The sequence below is a fragment of the Sinohyriopsis cumingii genome, chromosome 17 (genome assembly GCF_028554795.1).
Source record: "Sinohyriopsis cumingii isolate HCF-2022 chromosome 17, ASM2855479v2, whole genome shotgun sequence".
Lineage (NCBI taxonomy): Eukaryota > Metazoa > Mollusca > Bivalvia > Unionida > Unionidae > Sinohyriopsis > Sinohyriopsis cumingii.
This window is the reverse complement of record NC_142977.1, coordinates 47,448,726-47,468,108: the sequence shown is the minus strand read 5'-3', so window position 1 is coordinate 47,468,108 and position 19,383 is coordinate 47,448,726. Positions and strand designations below refer to the sequence as shown.

General features: G+C 37.6%; 1 protein-coding gene across 1 annotated transcript in view; it reads right to left on the bottom strand.

The window, feature by feature from the left end:
- Positions 1-4,360: 4,360 nt before the first annotated feature.
- Positions 4,361-19,383, bottom strand: part of LOC149778551 (uncharacterized) — a 109,272-nt gene continuing 94,249 nt past the window's right edge. The window contains exon 11 of the mRNA XM_089939457.1: positions 4,361-11,150. Coding sequence (XP_089795583.1) covers positions 11,121-11,150 — 30 coding nt within the window. The 3' untranslated portion in view covers positions 4,361-11,120. The remainder of the gene's footprint in view (positions 11,151-19,383) is intronic.

Below are 19,383 nucleotides of genomic sequence, written 5' to 3'. Positions count from 1 at the left end.
CCCATTAAGAGTTGACTTCTCAGGCGACTAAGAGACATGACCCCAAGCATAAAAGTCGCGAAGAGTGTTAAATTTAACTTCATCTTCAATGCTATGCTTAAAAAAAGGTCACGGAGGGATCATGATGCTATCTTCATGCCCGTATATTCACGGCTAAGTAGCGAACGTTGAGGAGTGGTGACTAAGGCCATTGCTAATATTGAGGAAATTGAGGAGCGATTGGAAAAGTTTGCCAACAAAGGATCAGGCTGGCGGCCTGTCAGATTCAAGGATGTTAAACTCTACTTTTCACATAATCACAGGTATCGAAGTAAAGTGAACATATGAACAAGTGGATCCCTCAACGTAAAGTCATCAGAGTATAATACCACGACGCCATATGTTTTAAACAGGCCATAATCATTGCCTTTACCTTGCCGATAACCCCACCAGTCGACCCAGCTATTACAGTCAGCATAAGGAACGATACTCTTTGAAAGATTACGCTTCCAATGAAGATCTCTGATATTTCCAAGTCTAAACCATTATCCCCCATATTGCTGTTTACGCCTTTGGATGGGATCTCTCCTGGGTGTGGGTAGTTAGACTTGGTTACCCCCCCCCCCAAGAATTTTGTGTACCCTAGCATTCAGCAGGACTGACGGCCGTTCTGACGAGGGCCTCAACAGTTTTGCATGGCAAAAGCGAAAGCTGGTTGTCTGGTTGTGGTCAAAATGATGCAGTAAAAACCTTTTGCTGAAGCAATTTTTTTGCTTCTTTAAGACAGGTTTTACACAACCAGGTGAACTATCTCCCCACCTGGCTCCCCACTACGTTTCCGACCTTTGCTGACTGGGATGTAGGCAAAATGCCTCTTCTATAACTACTTCAAGACTTTAACCATGAAGCTACAATTTGTGCTTGATGAGCGGCTTTAAAACTGGTAAGCGCGTTAATATTTGTTGAACGAACTTGTACTTTTAGTTTAGCTATTATTTGATAAACACCACTGTTATTGTATTTTATTAGGTCCGGAGGATGGAAATACGATGAAAGTCAGGACTATGTATAGCCAAGATTTTGAATTACGAGATGTCATTGTTTAGTGTCACTAACTTTTATGATATGGCAGATTCAGCCACATAGATTCAAAAGCCAACAACATCTAAAATTATTTAAATATTACATCCATGATTTTACTCTAAATATTTATGGGTAATTGCATAATCTCAGGAGAGTAGTGTCCTATGTACTGCTACAAGTCACTAAACTATAACTCCACTATTCAGATATTTTATAGGTCCAGAGCTGAAAAGAAATAAAAAATCATTTTAATCATTGTTCTCGAAGAATGTGTAGCATAGGATTTTTAACGTAGCTTTAACAATTTTTCAGTCATATCACTACGATGTCTGCAATGTGGAACCATGCTGTAGACATGTATCATTATGTCCCACCCAGCCACATTTTCCTGACACTAAGCTGACCAGTTCTAACACTATCCTCTTAATTCTGAGCGCATTATTTATGTACGTACATACATACATATGTATGTATGTATGTATGTATATATGTGTGTATGTATGTATGCACGCATGTATGCATGCATGTGTTTATTTTCGGAAAAAGATAATTCTAGTATTGGCAACCAAAACATGATTTATTTTTTATTTGTAGCTGGCAACTACTTACACGTTCCGTAGCTACAGATTTCCTATTGTTTACTGCGAGTTTGTGCTGTCTGTTTCCATGCTAAAAATTCATATCGTTTTGTTTAGATTGTTACAGTTAAAACGATACATTATTTATTACACTCAGGTTGAAATGCCCAACATATGTGGTAAATGTATGTATGTATGTATGTATGTATGTATGTATGTATGTATGCATGTATGCATGCATGCATGTATGTATGTATGTATGTATGTATGTATGTATGTATGTATGTATGTATGTATGTATGTATGTATGTGTGTGTGTGCATGTATGTATGTATGTATGTATGTTGTATGTATGTAGGTACGTACGTACGTACGTATGTGTGTATGTATGTATGTATGTATGTATGTATGTATTTATGTTTTTGGATTTTTAACGTAGCTAACATAATGTTAGCCATAACCATAATTGATATGTTACAATGCGTGTCAGGAATTACTCAGACTCAATTTCACTCCGACTTTCAGCAATATCACAATCATTATTCCACTGGAATACGAACAAAATTAAACTTGATTACATAAATGCTAACATAATTGGAAAGAGAAGAAACAAACTAAGATAAATTGAACTCATAGGTTATATGGTACTATTCTCTTCCTGAAGAAATGGAAAGAACAAGAGAAACCTCTAGTAGATATGATTAGAAATTAAAGGAAGTTTGATAAAATAATTTTAATCATTTTAGAAAGATTTCTTTAAACGCCAGATTTCTTAGAACTCGAACATTCTTTAAACGTTTTCAAATTTCTTCTCCTATATAGTGTAAGTATTTCTCATTTTGATATCAATATTGCTGAGAGGTTGTGCATCCTTTAAGTAATCAGAAGCGATTCGATAAATATTACCAGTATTGTCAGTACTGGTTGATAATGTAATAAAAGCATCAATATTTGAAATCCAATTTCCTAACAAGACCACGTGAGTTTCATGAAGGTTGATCAGTAGATCATGATCAGTAATTTCCTCAAAGCGCCCGTTGAAGAGTATTCTGAGCCCTAGAGATATATATAATTAATTTCAAACATGAAATCATCTTACTTTTGGAGCAATTCTTTTGACATTTCAAACCCATATATATGTTCAGTACTGTTAACAGTTCTATTTATACACGCAGAGTCATGTTACCTGTGGTACGTTTTAATATTGCATCTAATCTTCAATCCTTTAATCTCAGGACTTTAATAACAAATTATATCCAATTCTGACAGTTTCGTTTCAAGAAGAAATAACTTATCAAGTTTGCGAAATTACCACATTCGTTATATATAAAGTTACTTTTAAACAACAGACAATCAAAACACAGAATATATTGCTTTACGTTTCGTTTTAACATTGGCCATCGAAATGAGTTATTTGCTTACAGTATCGACATTGGCTGCCTTAAGCAATTGATAATGCTTCATTCAGTGCTGCTCCTGTTTCACCCACTGTGGTTCGTTCTCTCATTGTCATTCACTTTCGCGGATTTTCGCACAATTTTCTTGTGAGAAGGAATCGGGCCTGTTTCACGGGTTTCCGTTTTGTATGATTGGATGTGGTTATGTGGGTTATGTTCAGTTCCTGAGTTATCTATGTAACATGAATCGCTGAAATCACACTCACTGTGTTACACCTGGAAATAATCATGAAATCTTTATTGAATAGCTTTCCTACAAGCATTTTGTCATGAATAATACGCCTTGAAAGTTTGCTCCCTTTTATGGTACAAAGACGTCAGAGTAGCATATTGTAAGTCTTAATATGTGTTGGCGCGTGTGTCTAAATTGTTTTATAAACTCCAGTGTCCTTATGACATTTGCATGGTCTTTATGGCACAGATAACCATAATTAATATGTTACAGAATGTGTCAGGAATTACTCAGCTATGTTTAAAGAGAGTTTGGTTTTTTTCAAGTCGGGCATTGGTGGAACGAAAGGAGAAGGTAGAGTCCCGGTGAACTTTGCGATCGAACTTTGCCTCGGTATATGGCGCTGAAGGGTTTTAATTCACTGGGCAAAGAAATTATATTAAAAACGGCAGCATTTGTCTCCTGGGCAATTGCAATTAACTGTGGCTTCGGTGCATGTAAGTATGTGTGTGGGTGGGTGTATATAAAAAGGGGTATAGATGTAACAGGTAATAATCAAGATTTTTATGAATTGTTTTCAATGAGAACTGAGCCATGCCAGAACAACACTCATTGTCTGGACATTTCAACATGTTCTACAAATTCAATAGAACCACCAAGAAAAGGAGATAAGGTTGAGTACAGAACAATATAAACAAGAGCTACTGACACAATTACCACAGGTAAAATGGATGATTAATGAGCGTACATATGACATGTTATATGCCAAATTTGGGAAAGCAATAAACAAAAGTACCATAATGATAATGGTCGTCTGAAAGGATTAATTAGTTTGAAACTACATGCATGTAATATTGGAAGGATCAAACAAAGACTTTGATATACACTGCATTAAACTGTTCTAAATAGCTAGCACAGAGAAAGTCAGACATGTGGATATTTTCCGATATGTCCTATATTTCTCTGTTCTAGCTATATTGATAATATTCTCTTCATGGTTCTAACATATACAAGAATGTAACATATGAATAAGTAGGCTCTGTGGATATATCACTATTCAAATAAGGACAAATAAATAGGCAAAACGCACATAAATTTGAAAAGGTTTAATTTCATTCCGTAGACCAGATCAGTTTTCAAAACACAAAAGGCTATGTTAGAGTGTAGACAACATTATAGATATCGTGCCCCTAAAGAGTTTAATAGAATGTTTTTGCAAGTTAAAGTGATACAAAATTACAAGGGTACAAAATCGACTGCACCGAAACTGTTGTGTACATTACAAAAATGAAGAAAACTATATCTCTCACCCTAGACACGTAATGCTCTACGTTTAAATAGGCGTACAAACCGATAGAGTGGGGATAATCATACAAGTTCGAGACAGAAAGCAAAATAAGAATATTTATTCGATTGATGTTTAATGCTGCATTCGATTAATAGATCGAAAAAATGAATGAAAGCAAACAATTAAAACATGTACAGAGGAATACAAATGTTTGAAATGTCCTGTTTTTGCTCGTCTCATGTCCTGGTATTATCTGTCATCATTTTCCCCTTTGGTATTACCACTGAAACACAGGTGTTCAGCCCTTTCACTTTTACATTGATATCTAGTTATTCCAACATGATGATTTGTATAACTAGCTACTCACATAAGTGATATGGAACGGTTCTCATTGAGTGCGTAATTCATAGCACTGCAGTGTCGATAGGAATCTTCAAATGAAAACTGTTAAGCTTTCCAATACCATGAAAGCAGTATCGGTATTTCTATGTAGAAAAGCTATGCATACAGTTGTCAATGTGGTTTTGTCATTTTGTAGTTTCGTTACATTAATGTCGTGGTCGTGGCCTTGCTTCCAAATTCCTTGCTTTGTCATTCTTTATCCTCCCCAACACCGCTTGACCTTCCCCTCTGGTGACAACATATTGACTTTTCTCCACCGTTTTCCGACCGCTGTTCGTTCTGTAAATGTTCAAAATACTTCTAATGGCTTCGTACTATCATATGAATTAGGTTTCTTTGTGGTTATCACTGATATTTCACTGATATGTTAGTTTTCACGTTCTCCCACTGTATTATATCGTTCACGTTGCAGCCGGCACTTGAGACGATCATCACGGGAATAGCAACACTACCAACCTCTCCTGCTGTTTTCCTTATTCATGACTCTAATGCATTATTCGATACGCAGACGGCGCACGTTTCCCTAACGTTCTGGGATTTCCACATTCACTTTCTAGTCTTCCTCTTTTTATCTATTCTAGTTGTCTAGCTTTTATAAAATGTCCAATTTCATTATCTTTTCGACACCACTTTCTTTTCGCAATGCTTTTTTGCACATCGATATTAAACTGTTCCGCGATTTCCCACTTCTTAGTTCTTCAACACTTTGCAATTTTTGACCACTATTATGTTCCAGTGTTGTTCACTTGTTGATATCACCTTTCAATTCTTGGATCAAACGTGTTTGTCTTACATTTGTCTGCTTACCGACATACTGGATTGGTTGGTTTCTTGTACCTGTTCTTACCTTTTTCCTCCTCCAGCGTGCAAGAAATATTTCTCGAACACAAATTCGGGACCATGTTGAGTAACAACCATTTTTTGGTTAATGTTTTAACCCAGTTTCCTTCAACATATAGTTCAAGCCGTTCTAATAAATGTTTCCACCTTTCTGCAATACCTGTTGTATTCGTACAATCAAATGAAATAATACGGTTCATATCTGTGAACCAAATACTAGTAATTATGTTTTATAACAGTTACTGTCATTAAAAGGCATCAGCATTATTACTGTTCGTCATTTTAGAACAGGTCCATAAATATGATTTTGCAGACGTTGACATGGGATAAATACCAAATTATTTATTCTACGTGACAAATAAATGAGCAATATTACCCCTTATACAATTACATTTTTCTTATTGCTTAAATTACAGATATCGATTTCAGACTTGATATGACAACGCGTCACACTGGCCCATCGTTGTTGTCATGATGCTTGTTGAATCTAATCTGTCTTTTGATACCAGGAACTTTCAAAGGTAAACATATAAATGAATGAACTTTACGAGATGGTACCACTGGAAAGTTTTGCGCAACAATTGCCCGGCAGAACTGATGTTCAACGATGAGATGTATCTGTTTTCCCCCCAAGGTCTGTGATATTACATATGTCCCCATGCAGATAACGACATCTAGGATGACATAAATGTAATAATGTTTTTTACAACCGCTTCGTATTGGTAGCGGAAGAAAGAGAAGGAAGCCGATCTGTCCATAGAAAAATGTCTTCTTGGCGATCTGCGTAAAATTGCACGTATGTCCTAAATATTTGAACACAGGTAGACAGCGGCAGAGGACTAAAATACATAGAGATGGAAACGGCGGCGGACATCAAGAGGATATTATAACCGGGCTCACCTGGGTCACCGGGAATGTTTTGGCCGTCATTGATAAGTGGTGGCAGGCCAATCCAGTGCCTGGTGAAATAAACGAAATGAAATGCCAACAATGTGCCCAACAGTTTTAAGCGCTATCTGTCTATCTTTCTATCTATCTATAAATACGCTGATGCAGTCACACTTGACTACTTTGCAACGGGTCGTGCGTGGTCAAAGATTAAGTAAAGACGGAAGTGATAGAAGAGTCAGAAGAGTAATGATAGAAAAGGCAGAAATAAGTAAAAGAATGTCAGTGTACGTTTTCGTCCCTTCCTACACAGACCAATCCGGCTACCGTAGAGGTGATAAGACAGGAAACCTCAACCGGCGTAGCCCTGAGAATCATTAGGTCTTACTTGTAGCTGACTAGTTCCTTAGAATGGGATACTGGAAAGCTCCTGCTTGTGAGATACCAATTCAGACGCTTATGCAATTATTGATGGTAATTTGTTCCAAGTCCCTATTGTACATGGGAAGAAGCTGAACTTGAAACAATTTGTGCTGACTTTAACTGGAACTTTTTCCTGTGGTTTGCCCTTGTTTGGCTATATGCCAGGGTCCGGTGCATAAAAACACCGGAACGCACCGAAACGCCGGAACGCACCGAAACGCTGGAACGCAATAGGAACACCAAAACGCAATATCGTATATACCATAGCTGAAAATTGTGAAATTTGTGACATTTTTTAAAGAAAATAACAGTTACTTTTAATAGTGTCTAATACAAATTTTACATAACTTTAATGTTTAATGTATTACTAATAAATACATATTAGTAATGATTTATTAATAATGCCGGGATGAATGAACTTCGTGAAAATCAGCAATTTAAATAGCCGTGCAGGGTAAGTGTAACTATCAAGAATTATACGCGGACAATTATTTTCATGATCTAAATACAAAGATACATGCAAAATGGCATGTCGAATCATTTCCTTTTTTATTTTGGAATTTACATCAAAACAAAATGTTTTGGCCCGTGATTCAGAGTAGTTACATTTTCCATATCGATTGTTCAATAATAATAATAAGAAGAAAAAAAGTACACGCAGTTTTTACTTTTATGACAGCTTTTCTTCAATATCCATATGTATTAACTTCTTTTTCAATGGCATTATTTGCATATATTGCTAAAATATTAAGCTGCAAAAAAAAAATGAAGCATTGGTCAGTGAAGATTAACACCAAGATTCCAGTCAACCATTGATAGCAAACGTTAGACCTTGGCAGATTATACAGACTGCAGTGCCGGTATCAGGAAAGAATCAGCGATCACATTGTGCATTTAAAACTTCCTTTACATACATGTTTTCTATATAATTAGTATATAATACTTCACAACACATTGATAATCCCAACTGAGACGCGAATACAAGTCTCTGCAATCACATCGCGTTCCCATGCATCTAGTCTCAACAGAGCTTGATGTGTCATACGATTTTAACAGTTTTTGTAACGATTACTTAGACACTCCTAACTGAACTACCCAAAGCGAGTATGGGTAAACTTCAGATACATGATACTTGTGTCGCTTTCGTCCCTTCACTCATAACGTTTTATCCATCATCATTTATACTTTTATTTCAAATTCATATATATTTTAATGAAATATTCTTATTTTCCGTTTTCTGATATTTTGAGTAACTTCTACATGTAATTTATGTATCTTTCAAAATTCCTGTCCGTACTGTAACGTTTTCACATGTCATCTAACGAAGTAGATATTGAAAATAAATATCTTGAATTACGTACTTAAATGATGTACACTTTGCCATATTATTTCAACATAAATAATTGGTGTTTAAACCATTACACCTGTCTAAAATGATTTTTTTTTGCACAGAGAAAATGTACGCTGTTTGATGAATGCGCATTATTCATAGATCTCACATTATGGTGTTTAGACCAACAGTAGAAAGAGGTTCGATTGCTTTCATGTAATTTTTTTTACAGATGTTACATTTCTGTAACAGTTCTCAATTCCATAATTGGACTTGTCTTTATGCATGTAATTTGAGATTTGTATGTGACTGTTTTACTTTTTGAATATCTAATTAAATCTTCTGATCTTATGAGACTTTCTGACAGCCACATATTTAATATCGAGTTGAAACATTCTTTCAACATTCGTGCCTATCCAGCTTTTTGTACATATTATGATCTACACTAGAGAAACACAGGCGTGTAAATTATGAATAAAGGTTTGCAGATTATTATTAATGTTTGCGTCTATAATGCCCGAAAAATGAATATCGTTGAATTAATTACATTAGTCATTAAGTTTTGATTATGAAATTCATAGTTACCATATAGCAGTGCCGTCCAACCTTTCTGACACCATGGGCCACTGAAAAATGTTTTTCTTGCAGCCGAGGGCCGCGGCAGAGCAGCAGAAAACTGAAAAGCAACGACTATATAGCTGCTCGAGCTCTGGCGGACCATTTAAAACCAACCCGCGGGCCGCGGGTTGGACAGCACTGCCATATACCAATCAACACATTTTCCTAATAAACGCAATTAATTACCATTTCGTATTCGTATGCACAAAAGGCCAAAATGATTAAGGCCTGCAGAACCATAGTCTTTATACATTTATAACAGAGATATTATTGATTCGCTTTACTTCAAATGTTTTCTTTCACAATTAGTATTTACCTTCTTTTAACTTTCTCACATTCAGTAACTTGTTATTTTCTTTTTGGTACCGGTCCCTTTTTTAACCTCTTCACCACTCCCATACATATTTCTAGGGTACTGATACGAAGGCATCTCCAGATGCAATTGCGGCGGATAATATGGCCGTATTGGCATGTTTACTTTGCAGTCGGGCATATGTATGTGCTCTTTCAGAATACGAATTGATGACAATGACTTGTTTCTTAGTATAAAAATGTTTAAACTCTGCAAATATTTGGTCAGTTGGCTATGTACATTAGTGAATTAAGATAGATGGCTGAATTTTCATGTGGCAAGTGTAAATTGGAATGTGACCATGATACCATTCAGTTCTCAGATTGTAGTAAATGGTACCATAGGAGATGTATTGATATGTCTCAGCAAGAACTTAAATCTTGGTCTTTAAAATCTATACAATTCCTCTGCAAATCCTGTGCTTTTGAATGAATATGATGCAGGAACAGCTTTATCAAGGTAAGAGGGTTCAAATAATTTTATTTAGTACGTTATTCGTCTTCATGTTTGTAAACGTTTTCTATGAAGTTAAGTTTCAAACTATTTTGAGTGTAGTTTACATCAAAACATATTGTCTTCATGTATACAAAATAATATTTTCCTCAAACTAAGTCAGTACCAACTGCTTCTTTATTTCAAGTAATAAATGAAATTGAACTATATACTTAATTTCTAACAAAAAATCAAACATAAATAATAATAATAATAATAATGAGGACTTTGTATAGCACCTAATCTTTAGAAGCGATAAGTGCTTTACAACATTAGACAACACCTAGAAGATAAAAAACATATAATGATATGATTACAAAAACAAACACCATGAAATTAGAAAACATTAAAAAGAACATGATGAGAATATTTAAGGCAGTCCTCTAAGTATTTGTAGTTTTGGAGAAGTAGAGAAAACAAACTGGTGCAAAAGGGATGGATGGATGACATAAAACAGGTTATCCCATAACTCTTCTGGGCAATGCACAAAACAGCAAACAAAAAGGATTACTGTCTTAATTCCCATTTCGAAGCAAAATAAATGAACAGCAGGCTGAAAGAAGTATGCTTCAGAAATTGGTGTTTTTGGTGCTCTTATTATCTGTGATGACTGCAAGAGTACATTTTCAGTCCAAACTAGAGTTAAGATATGCATAATCTATATATTTGTACACAGTGTACGGACATAAATATAAAACATTTACATACATGTTCAAGTTCAAGTTTGAAACACTCTTTACTAAAATTAGCACCCGACTCTTTGGTGCGGAATTGAAAGCACATGTTTCAAACACATGCATGTCCGGAAAATGTCAAGGCTCATATCCTTTCCTCTACACAGAAGCTGACATCCAGGTTTCATTTTTCTGATAAATATAGGTTTGATCATGAGCACTCAAAAATTTTAAGTTATTGAATTTTTAATATCATGGTGTTTGCATAGGTTTACTATGGGAACTGAATTAGTACCATGAGTCCTTAAGTATACACTTGTATAAAGAAAATAAATAATTCAGACCATCCAAGATATTTCTGTGCAACAAAATCATGCATGATCCAAATGATGTTGTGAATTGGAATTAACTCAGGACATTTCTGGTGAATCCACATATTATGCATGATAAGAATCTGGTGGTTGCTGCCTTTCATGAAAACCAGGCCTCATCAGAACAGGGAAAAACCCAAAATTTGTTCCAATTACCGGAACCAAATGACCAATTAGCAGAATGCAGCCTTCAATCTGTGTAACTGAAATGTGGACAATAGTTCAATATAAGAATTTGATTTTCTTTACATTTTACCCAACCTGTAAAGTAAAAATTTAAGTTAATGAGTGCAAACAATCTCTCTTTCTTTCTCTATAACAAGGTTCATGAATTTTATAACATATCATTATTTTATTTATTCTGGATAGTGTTGATGCAAATGACTCTCACTAATAATAAGTTCACTGGTCATGATGTTTCACTTGAAGCCATGGAAATTATGTGTAGATTTATGTATATGTTCAATTAAGTCAAGTGACAAACTAGAAAGTGAATGCATGTGCCTGTGCATTCACTCTCAATGTAAATTTTCAGTTCACAGATACATTCACCTTTTATTTACGAAAATACAGCTCTTAAAATACCGACCATTGTTCAGCTGTGCCATTTAAATATAAAAACATGAATCACATTAATAATACATGACTCATCATGAGTTTAATCAAGGACTGAAAGTAAACACCATACTATCATAAAACAATTTTGAAATCTAATAGACTATCCTTACTGAAAAAAAGTAATTAACATTCTAATATTCAGACTAGCAACAATCATTGATAACATTTTTCCTCAACATGCAATTGTTTTCACCATGCCAAGATGTCACCTTGAAAGGAATTATATGCTAGTGTAGATGGGCCTGTGATGTGGAGTCAGACTGGGTCCATAATGTACATAGAATGGAAGGATGGTACGGCTGGCATGGAAAGGGTAAGCAACAAAATTGATACAGATAATGTATTACTGATATTAAACATAAAAGTTATAATGCTTTGTTTTGTGCACATCAATAAACTCTCTTCAAGGCTGGTCGTACTTGCACAAGGTTGGTTATATTGCCATATTGTGTGTGGCTAATGATAGTGTTGAATGGGGCCACCCTAGCGACAATGGGACTTACCATTAAAAACACCCCTGGGCCACTTTAGCGACAATGGGAAATTTAACATTACGAAAACCCCTGGGCCACTTTAGCGACAAGAGAAATTAACATGGGAATAAATCGTGGACCTGTTTAGCAACAAGGGAAACTGAACATGGGAATAAATCGTGGGCCTGTTTAACGACAAGGGGAAATTGAACATGGGGGATAGATCGTGGGACTGTCTAGGGACAAGGGGAAATTTAACATGGGAAATAAATCGTGGGACTGTTGAGCGACAAGGGGAAATGGAACAGGGTCGGGACCCTATTTTAATAAGGTCCCGACCTGATGGGACTATGGAAATGGAACATGCGACAATTGAAACAGGGAGGGGTCTCTATTATATATTTTTTGTTTTAAAATAAAAAAAATAAATAAAAATAAAAATAAAAATGGGGTAGGCAATGAAAGTCAAGGTCTTTTCGAGAGATTGGAGTGGCCCTGAAAAGGGCCTATGGGTTTCTTATTCTTCTAACTCTTCCACTTCTTCAACCATCTTCTAACTTTTGTCGCTATTCCTGTCTTCTTCTTCTTTATTTCTGACTCAGGCATCCAGTCAGGATGGCCATTCGCTCGGAATTTCTCCTGTATTTTTATCCAGTTCTTGTTGAGTTTCTCAAAGCTTTCTTTTGTCTTTCTATTTTCTTCTTCTTTTCTTTCCTTAGACCACTTTTCTTTGATGTTCTTTACCTCTTCCGTCAGCACTTTCCTCATTACTTCTTCCGTTTTTGTCAACTGGTCGAAGCCCCATTTTACGTATCGCCACTCCATCCAATACAATACTTTTTCTAGGAAGCATCTGACTTGGATGACATGGTCCAATGCTTCCTTCAAACGTCCCACTCTGACATAAGGTGGGTCAATAATCCTCTTGACTTGCTGACTTCTTCTTCTATCATCCCTGCGATGAGATCTCTGGCTACCTTTAGACCTTGAACTTGACTGGTCACCAAGTCTTTCATATCTCCATGCCTCCATTCCTTTTCTATTCTTTCTACCACATATTCTACATCCATTATCCAAAAATATGTATCTCTCAATAAATTAAATAAAACTGATACTTGAGTCATTTTGTCTCAGTTATTCCGTAGAATGGTGTGAACGACGAACACTGTGGGTTCTTATACTAAAAGCGCGGACGTGAAGGAAAACATTCCCCCTAAGACTCAAAACTTATATTACCTAGATTATCACTTAAAACGCGCGGACGTGAAGGAAAACATCCCCTACTTTTCTCATTTTATATTATCTACTATCCACATACGTGAAGCAGCAATAAACAAATCCAAAATCTACTATCCACAAAAAAGCATTAAAATGAAACCCAAATTTACTATCCAAACAAACCAACTTAAGCGCTTACAAAACCCAATAATCTACTATCCACACAAACTTACGTGAGAGCTTACAAACACAAACACATACACTCACACTAGGAAAAAAAGAGTTAGTGTTTATATTCACACTACTCTACATACACACATTGGCAAATGGATTACTATTTCTTTTCTAAAGGTTTGGGTAGCCCTGAAAAGGGCCGTTTATTTTCAACTCCAGGGCACCTGGTTAATGATGGCACCTTCCAGGCCTGGCACCACACACACATCTTCTACTCCAGTCTCTTTTTACTTTTTTTGTTGGGAGTACAGAGGCGGGATGAGTGGCTTCAGAATCCCAATCTTCTGTCTCTGGGATTCTGAAATTTCCTCTCTCATCTTATTTTTTTCTTCTTTCCTCCTCTTTCATCCTTCCTCTTCGACGATGGCCTCCGCGGCCAGTTCATTTAGTATGCGCCTGGCATATTCAAGGTGCATCTGGAGTTCTACAAGTTTAGCTAGTCTGGTGTTCATTCTGGTGTTGATCAATCAACAAGGGTAGCTAGACTGCCAAGCGATTTGCAATTTATACGCAAAGCGCGGACGTGAAGGAAAACATCCCCAAGACAAAACTTATTTACCTAGATCATGACCAAACAACGCGCGGACCTAAAAGAAACACTCACTCACTTTTTTATACTACCCATCACTATTCTAAAAAATAATTTACTAAACAAATAATATACTATCCACATACTTAAATCAGTTAAATCAAACCCAAATTTACTATTACCACACTTCAGACAACACAAAAAAAAACATTATCATAACCTACTATCCACACAAACGTACGTGAGCGCTTACAATGGCACAAACACACACACACACTTTCTAAGCAAGATAAATAATTCATGTGTTTATACACGCACTTCTATTTTTTAACTTATTATAGGCAATCGATTGTTATTTCTTTTCTAGAGATTGGGGTAGCCCTGAAAAGGGCTGTTTTTTGTGTGCGAAGTTGAATCTAGGGTGATCTTTTATATTCTAAGAATGCGACGTCCTCTGATGATAGACTTTCTGACGATAGGTCTGCTTCTTCGGAAAGAGAAGAAGAACTCTTTGGTGTTGATACGACAATCGACATGCCTCTGTCAGGTTCAGGTTGCTGCTGCTGTTGTTGTTGCTGTTGCTGCTCTCTCTGTTGTTTCTAAAGTCTGTACTTCTCTGTCCATTCTTCTTTCTCCCTGTTCATTTCTTCTCTGAAGAGCTCTTCTATTAGGTCTTCAGTGACTTTTAACATTCTTACATTCTCTATCTCTTCTGGCTTCGGTATCAGACTGTGTCTGACCCTATGCAAATTCGCGTAGGCTTCGTTTAGCTTAGCTAGTCTGGAGCACATCGTCGTAGGAGGATGAGGATGAGTCGACAATGGATGGTTAGACTGGAGGCTACCCCGGCTTTAAAGTCAAAGCGCGGACGTGAAGGAAAACATCCCTCCACGGTTTTCGAGCCGGAACGTTCAATGAGTGTTATGAGAGGGATAGTAAGAAGTCAAATAGCATGAATCAAGATTCCTATAACCAAACAAAAGACAAAGGCATTTTTTTTCAAAACAACATTTGTTATTCAAAATCACTTAACACTAACAAACAACTATAACATTTTTAACAATAATCAAACAATATAACATCAAAAAAAAATTTCAAATGACAAACATTTTTTTTCAACTAACACATTATTTTGGACAGGGCTGACAACGTTGTGAACGAAATTGTGATTTCCACTGTTGGAAATCATTAAGCCATTGATGGACACTACGTTTCCTAGCTTGAGACAAAAGATAAGCATAATGGTCACAAAACCATTTATCTACTTTCACATCGTTTCTAGAAGAAAAACGAGGATCAAAATGAGTCACTAGATGTTCTAAGGAATAGCCCAGGCTGCGATGATGTAGAAAATACACACAATATTGCCCACACACCAAGGAATCTGTGCCTTGTAATTTCACATTCTTGAATCGGGTGGTCTGAGCATTTCTTCTCATAAAGTCAATGATATCGTCTTCCAGAGGAGGCAATCCATAGGAATTGAAATATTCCACACATCCTTCTTGAGGAAAGTAGACGGCTACCCAGTGGGTTCCTGGGAGATGACTGTCGTCCGTGTTGATCACATAAGCTTGATGGTCTTGAGATTTGCGATGAGGGAGTTCATCTTTAGCACAGACGACAGGATTCCAAGAGCAGTGTACGAAATATGGTTCAAAAGATAATAAAGTTCCCAGCTATCCATTTATTTGTGTGGTTTTTTTCTTCACAGGTAATGATATGTGAATAATTCGATCCTGACCTTTTGCTTGAAAATGTCTGACAAGTAAAAGGCGTTTAGATCCGACTTCTTACTCTGGTCAAAGAGAGATTCGATGCGACGGCACTCCAAAGACGTTAATGGAGGAGAAGAATGTTTATCCAAGCCTTTATACCACTCGTTCAACACGAATTCTATCTTGATGTGACCCCAAGCTTTGTCCAGATATTCGTCCAATGTTTCTTCTTGACTCAACATCAGACATTTGTCGTGTTGAATTTGACTGGGATGATCGTTTTGACATCCATAGCACTCTTCCTTGATCAATTCTTTCATTATATCTGCCAGGAATGTAGCAAAACAGGAGACTAAATGGGCTTCTTGTTCTGGCCATCTTGACTTCATCATGATAACTTCTTTTTCCAAGGTCTCCTCACATTCCATCTCCACTAGGTAAAGAGGGATAACAGTATTCCATGGCTTCTAATAATCTAGAATGACTTCTCTCAAACTGTTGATTTCTATCGTATTATCGAATTCTGCATACAGGATGACGTTCACTCTGTTCTCTGGAGGTAGTGCACTCGCAAACTGAATTTCCACACGAATCTGACCGGATTTTATAGGGTGAAAATGTCCCTCGTCGATGCCTTGGTCTGGAGTGAAATCAAAAGCCCACAAAGCGTAGCCTCCTGCATAATCCTCGTACACAATACAGTGACTGATGTTGGTTCCTAACTGTCCGGTAGCTTCGTACAGGGAGAAGTACGATCTCAAATAATTCTTCGAAGCACCAAAGTTATGCACAAAGGGTCGGGTAGACAAGGTCTTGCCATTGCGACTGACTTCAATCTTGGACACATTGTAATGTTGAAACTCAAAAGGATTTTCATGGTAGGCTCCGTTGAAGGCTGGATTCTTGACGATACCAAGGATTAAACGTTTGGGTAATTGTCCTTGGAACAGATGATCTTCGATCATGGATCGCTGTCCAGCAGGAATGGTGAACGTTTTCACTTCCACTCCTCGTATCGGATACTTGGCGGTCGTTCTGCTCAACGTCTGACTGACGTCGTTTCCCACTTTAGGTAACACTACACGACGCACGTAGAGTCTGGCTTCTTCGATTTCGGTTATGTAAGTGGAACCATCAGCAGCAATCAAATGGAAAGCGGCACTGCTGAGATTCAGTCTCAAGCGGATATCCACCCCGTTCAGCAAATACTTTTCTTGTAACCACATGTCTAGATGCAAGCGATTCATCAGTTCTAAACGACGACTTAGATGAATTTTCGTTCGTTGTTCTACAAATCCCGTTGTATTTTGAGCATCCCCAGCAACTGTAATGCTGATGAACTTAGTCGCTTTGTCAGGTTTCCATACCACGCAAGCATCCAGATGAGTGTTCTTGGCTTCTTTTCCGTACGACAAGAGATTTTCCAGGTACGCTCGGTAAGGCTAAGTATCCATGCTGCTGCTGACCAGTTTGTTATTCAAGTACAAGTCCACTTCGTTAAACAAGGAATGCATGAAATTATTGACGGGAGCTACTACATCATCATTGTCTATGTTAGTGTTGGGTGGTTCGATCACTTTCACTTTCAAATACAGGTAACTGCTATTCAGATCGATGTAATCTTCGGGTTGTCGTTTGATTTCAAACTCGATGGGAGCGGAATCCGTCAAAGAGGAGACGGGATGAAATTCCACCCACTGAGATTCTTGCATGGTCATCATCGTAGGGGGCATGGCAAACAGATCCAGTTCCGACTTGGAACAGGCGCAAGACTCTCGGTGCATCATTTTTACTGTGTCTCAATACTTTAATATTCGAAAACGTCTAAGTCTCGAACGGTTCTTCTTTTCTTTACCTTTGTAGCTTTAGAAGTGTGAAGTCTGGTGAAAGGGTGTTTTCTTCGTCGTCTCTTTCTGTCTTGTCCTTGCTGTGGCGTCAAGGAAGTAAGAATGCCTGACTCGGCAGCGTGCAGGGCATTTATAGGTGTGTCTCGTCGGCCCAAAAGGTCTTTATCCGTTTGCAGCAAGACATTTTTGCCTGCCCTCAAGAAGACTTCTTTTGGGTTTTGTTTATCGATGATGACATTTTGGAGAAATTCTTTGCCTTGTGTCAGTGCGGCATCTTTCAAGGCGTGCAATCCGCGTGTCACCATCGGTTTCAACACCGGAGCCACCGAACGAAAAGCTGATTTTAACATATCTCCTAAACCGTGTCATCGCTGTCGAGCAGCCACTCGGTACACTGGATACATGACTTACGAATCGTGAGAGAACCGTTTTCGAAAATGGAGTTTCACCGTGACTTTTCCTTTCGTGAATGGAATATTTTGTCCCAGATCTCCTTTTATAGCAATGTTGACCGTGTCCAAATAAGACTTACTGACAGGCAAATAGTGAGGATGTACAAATTCGCGGTGAACGTGGTAGGTGTTTCCACCTTCCTCGTCAGCGTTCGTGGCAGAATCCACTTTGAAAGGAATGACACGCAGTAACGGCACAGAGGTGTGTCCCACCACGTTGTACTCCACTACATCGGAATACACAAACATCAAATTCAGTCCTTGGTTCAGTTCTACCGGGGCACGAAATAACTTGCTAAAAGACTCGTTCTCATAAATGATTGGTAATTCGTTTCTCTTGATCATGGCCATTCTCATGTCCATGTTTCCGCCCAACATGTCAAACAATTCAGGACAAAATAAAATGGACACGATTTTACTCCCGTCAAATTTCATAAAGAAGCGACGAGCTGCTTTGTGGTATTCCATGGTGACACTTTTTTTGAAATTTTCCAAAGCTTTCATAAACACGACATTAAACCTGGAGGCTATGGTGTTCACCAAATGTTGACCACTAAAATAATAGCCTGCGGGAATGGACACGTGATAGGTGGTGTACTTTTGATTTTTGTGCCAGGGGTTTTTATGTTATATTTGCCATGGGTATCCAAGTACAGTTGCAATTGATCGTCATGAACTTCCACATCAAAAAAATTTTGATTGGGAAGGACATTGAGGACTTGGGTCGGGTGAATGATTTCTACTAAAGCCACTTCCCAATGGGCTTCGTGATCTAATTGGATGGCCTGAGTTAATTTGGCCGTGTAACAGCACAGCGTGTTCTTGGGAAACACCTCCATGGAACTGTCTCTGGGTAAGGTTTAGTAAAATTGGTTGTTATTGTTCATAATTCCAGAGTTCTGTGACTGTCCGATGGGTTACTGGAAGTCAGAGGCGTGTCTTTGCCCAAAATGGGGTTGTTGTTGTTGTTAGAGTGGTTACTGACACTGGCACTGGACACAAGGTTCCCGTTGTTCCCGTTCGAAGAGAATTTCAGAGAGGGATTGGGAAGCAAGTAACCGATGCAACTGCTTAATAAAATGGTCCACAATTGTTTGTCTCCTTGTTGCAAACTCAAACTGGCAATGGCTGCACCGATGACACAATACATCCCAAAGATTTGGCAGAAAAAGACGATTTGCGTTTTAGGCACACGTTCTCCACACCACACCCACAAGGGTTGTTTTTGTAAATCATGCAGAGAAGAACTGGGTGAAGGAGTGGTAGCAGTAGTAGCTGTCTCTGTGTGAAAGGGCATGATGGTCACTTCTTGTTATAGTCGATGACTTGCGAAGTGTCGATCCAAGG